Source organism: Olea europaea, chromosome 16, assembly GCF_002742605.1.
Source record: "Olea europaea var. sylvestris chromosome 16, O_europaea_v1, whole genome shotgun sequence".
NCBI classification, from domain to species: Eukaryota; Viridiplantae; Streptophyta; class Magnoliopsida; order Lamiales; family Oleaceae; genus Olea; species Olea europaea.
This window is the reverse complement of record NC_036252.1, coordinates 18682842-18685809: the sequence shown is the minus strand read 5'-3', so window position 1 is coordinate 18685809 and position 2968 is coordinate 18682842. Positions and strand designations below refer to the sequence as shown.

The window sequence follows — 2968 nt, the reverse complement described above, 5'->3', positions numbered from 1 at the left end:
GAAGCCCAAAAAAACCCCCAACAAAAAAAAAAAAAAAAAAAAAAAAAAAAAAAAAAATAATAATAATAATAATAATAATAATGATAATAATAATAAATTAATTAGGCATTTAATCAAGGCAATCCACATCCACCATAACATTAATATAAAAATTGAAAAGGGAAATAAAAATTGAGCAGCAAGCAAAATAAGATTAAGAATAAGAGAGGCACAGACTTGGCTACTTGCTCCTTGTGGACCTGGAGGACATGGATGGCCATACCGCCGGCAGTGGATAGCTTCTTGTGGCAAACGTGACATTTAAAGTGCTTTGCCTTCTGGTGCTGCACCAATATCTTCTCATCTTCGAATTCCCTGTCACAATAATAGCACCAAACCTTATCCATCGCCCCTCTTTTCTTCTTCTTCCCCATTCTTCTTAATTCGTTTCGGTTTTGATTACTCTCAAACCAAAAGATAATCGACTAACGGTACTGCGTTACGTACGAACTGATCATCCAACAGTGATTCAATAAGATTTACGGCTCGGAATTTCTTGATAATTCCTCAAACGGATTTCTCATTAATCAAATTTCTTGGGAAGGAGATTTTTAAGGGCCGAGTGGGTTAGGGTTTCTGGGGGTCGGATCCGCTTGGAACTCTATTCACCACGTTTTTATTTGGGCATTATTATTTCCAGCCACATTATAAATTTTTATTACATCCACTTTTAAAAATAATTTTTTATTATATTTTAAATGCTTTGTAAATTTACTTAAATAGACATAAACAAAATTAAATAAAACTACAAAACGCTAAATTGATCCACTAATTTTTACTTTCATTAAATTATCAATCTTTTTTTATTCTTTTAGAATTTGTGTTTAACTAGAATCTTAATAGATTAATAAAAATTACATGAATATAATTAGGGAAAATTAGGCAATACTCTAATGAATGTCGTTTATTTATTTGATAAGTTTTTTTAGTGAATTTCTGTGATATATATGAACTTCAACTGGGCAATTCTATAAGGTGTTTGTCAGCGCACAATGCAGAGCCCAGAAAAGAAGAGATATATGAACTTCAACTGGGCAATTCTATAAGGTGTTTGTCAGCGCACAATGCAGAGCCCAGAAAAGAAGAGTTGTCTTACACTCCCAACAATCTGCTTACAGAATTGATTTGAAGATGTGGCAGAGGAAAACATTGGAATTGCTAAGGATTTGACCGAGGTATACCTGAATAATATTGTTGATGGTTGCGTCGCGCGTGTTGCAGCCAAGCTGGAATCTATGGAGCCTTCCTCTAGTGTTAAGGATAGGATTGGTTATAGCATGATTTCAGATGCTGAGGCAAAATGCCTTATCAAACTTGGGGAGAGGGTCCATATTGAACCTACAAGTGGTAACACTGGCATAGGTTTGGCATTCATGGCAGCAGCAAAGGGATACATGCTTATCATTATGATGCCTTCAATTCTCATTGGTTTTGGTGCTGAAGTGGTGCTCACTGACCCCACAAAGGGAATGAAAGGTGTTGTTCAAAAAGCTAAAGAGATACGAGACAAGACACCTAACTCCTACATTCTTCAGCAGTTTGAAAATTCGGCCAACCTGAAGATACATTATGAAACCACTGGACCAGAAATCTGGAAAGGGTCAAACGGAAAAATTGATCTTTTGTTTCTGGAATTGGCACTGGAGGGACGATCACTGGTGCAGGAAAGTTCCTTAAAGAGCAAAACCCTAATATAAAGTTGTTTGGTGTGGAACCAGTTGAAAGTCCGGTTTTCTCTGGAGGAAAACCTGGTCCTCATAAGATTCAAGGAATTGGTACTGGTTTTATTCCTGGGGTTTTGGAGGTTGATCTTATTGATGAAGTAATTCAAATTTCAAGCGATAAAGCCATAGAAACTGCAAAGCTTCTAACATTGAAAGAAGGGTTACTAGTGGGAATATCATCTGATACTGCAGTAGCTGCTGCAATTAGGATTGTGAAGAGACCAGAGAATGTTGGAAAACTCATTATTGTGATCTTCCCGAATTTTGGTTGTGCTTTTTGAATCCGTGAGGCGAGAGGCTGAGAATATGACTTTCGAGTAAAAGGTTTGCTGGCTTTTCGACCCCCCTAATGTTTGTCGCATCCTGTGTTTTTGTCATTTCAGTTTTCTTCAAATGTATCAAATGAAATTGTTGGAAATAATGTGACGCTTTCTTATAGACATAGGCTATGTCACATAGCATGAAGTGATGGGATTTTGCATTAAAAATAAAAAATAAAAAATGGGCAATCTACAAATGTAAAAGAGTTACATTATCAACGTGGATGCAAATAGTATTTCTTAAATGTGGATATATGTTATTCAAATGAATGAATTTAGTAAGGATAAAATTGGAATATAACGTGGATGCAAATAGTATTTTTTTTAAAATTTTTAAATTTTATTAGGGATGAACTTAGAGTGGGATGTATTTATAAAAAGTGTGGGTGGAAATAGCGTTGTACGATTCACATTAAAATATAGGAAGAATTGGAGTAGAAGCCCTTGATTTACGAGTAATATGGCATTAGAGTCTTCAAGTCTTCAACCTCGATCTTTCGACGTTTGTGTTCAAAGTTTTGAGGTTTAACACTAAGATCCCCACAATGTTTTCTATTGGCTTGACTACCAACCGACTAATTTTTAGTTGAAACAACAATTGTAATATTATTTCAATTGTGCTACATATACATAAAAAAAAACTACAGATTCATTGACCAACACATTGTTGACTTCTCGTTTTGATCATCACAAACAAATTACGTTTATTTCTAGTATTGATAGTGATCAACTAAAAATGAAAACACGAGAATCGAGATCAAGAATTATGCATTGTGACAAACAATTTTGGCGCTTGACAATTAACATGGAAGCAAATTGGTGATTGATGATCGTAAAGATGGAAATCGAGCCTTTGCTTCAAAAATCACATTGGAGAAGATATTG

At 35.0% G+C, this 2968-nt stretch overlaps 1 protein-coding gene and 1 pseudogene across 3 annotated transcripts in view; one reads left to right on the top strand and one right to left on the bottom strand.

Annotated features, from left to right (window-relative positions):
• Positions 1–667, bottom strand: part of LOC111412379 (protein SUPPRESSOR OF FRI 4-like) — a 6802-nt gene extending 6135 nt beyond the window's left edge. For 2 of the 3 annotated variants that reach the window (XM_023043283.1, XM_023043284.1), the window contains exon 1: positions 217–666. In XM_023043283.1, coding sequence (XP_022899051.1) covers positions 217–413 — 197 coding nt within the window. In that variant the 5' untranslated portion in view covers positions 414–666. Of the gene's footprint in view, positions 1–216 lie in introns of all 3 variants that reach the window. The other variant, XM_023043285.1, reaches the window with a different exon arrangement.
• A 458-nt stretch (positions 668–1125) lies between these two features.
• Positions 1126–2115, top strand: LOC111412870 (annotated as a pseudogene).
• The last annotated feature ends 853 nt before the right edge of the window (positions 2116–2968 follow it).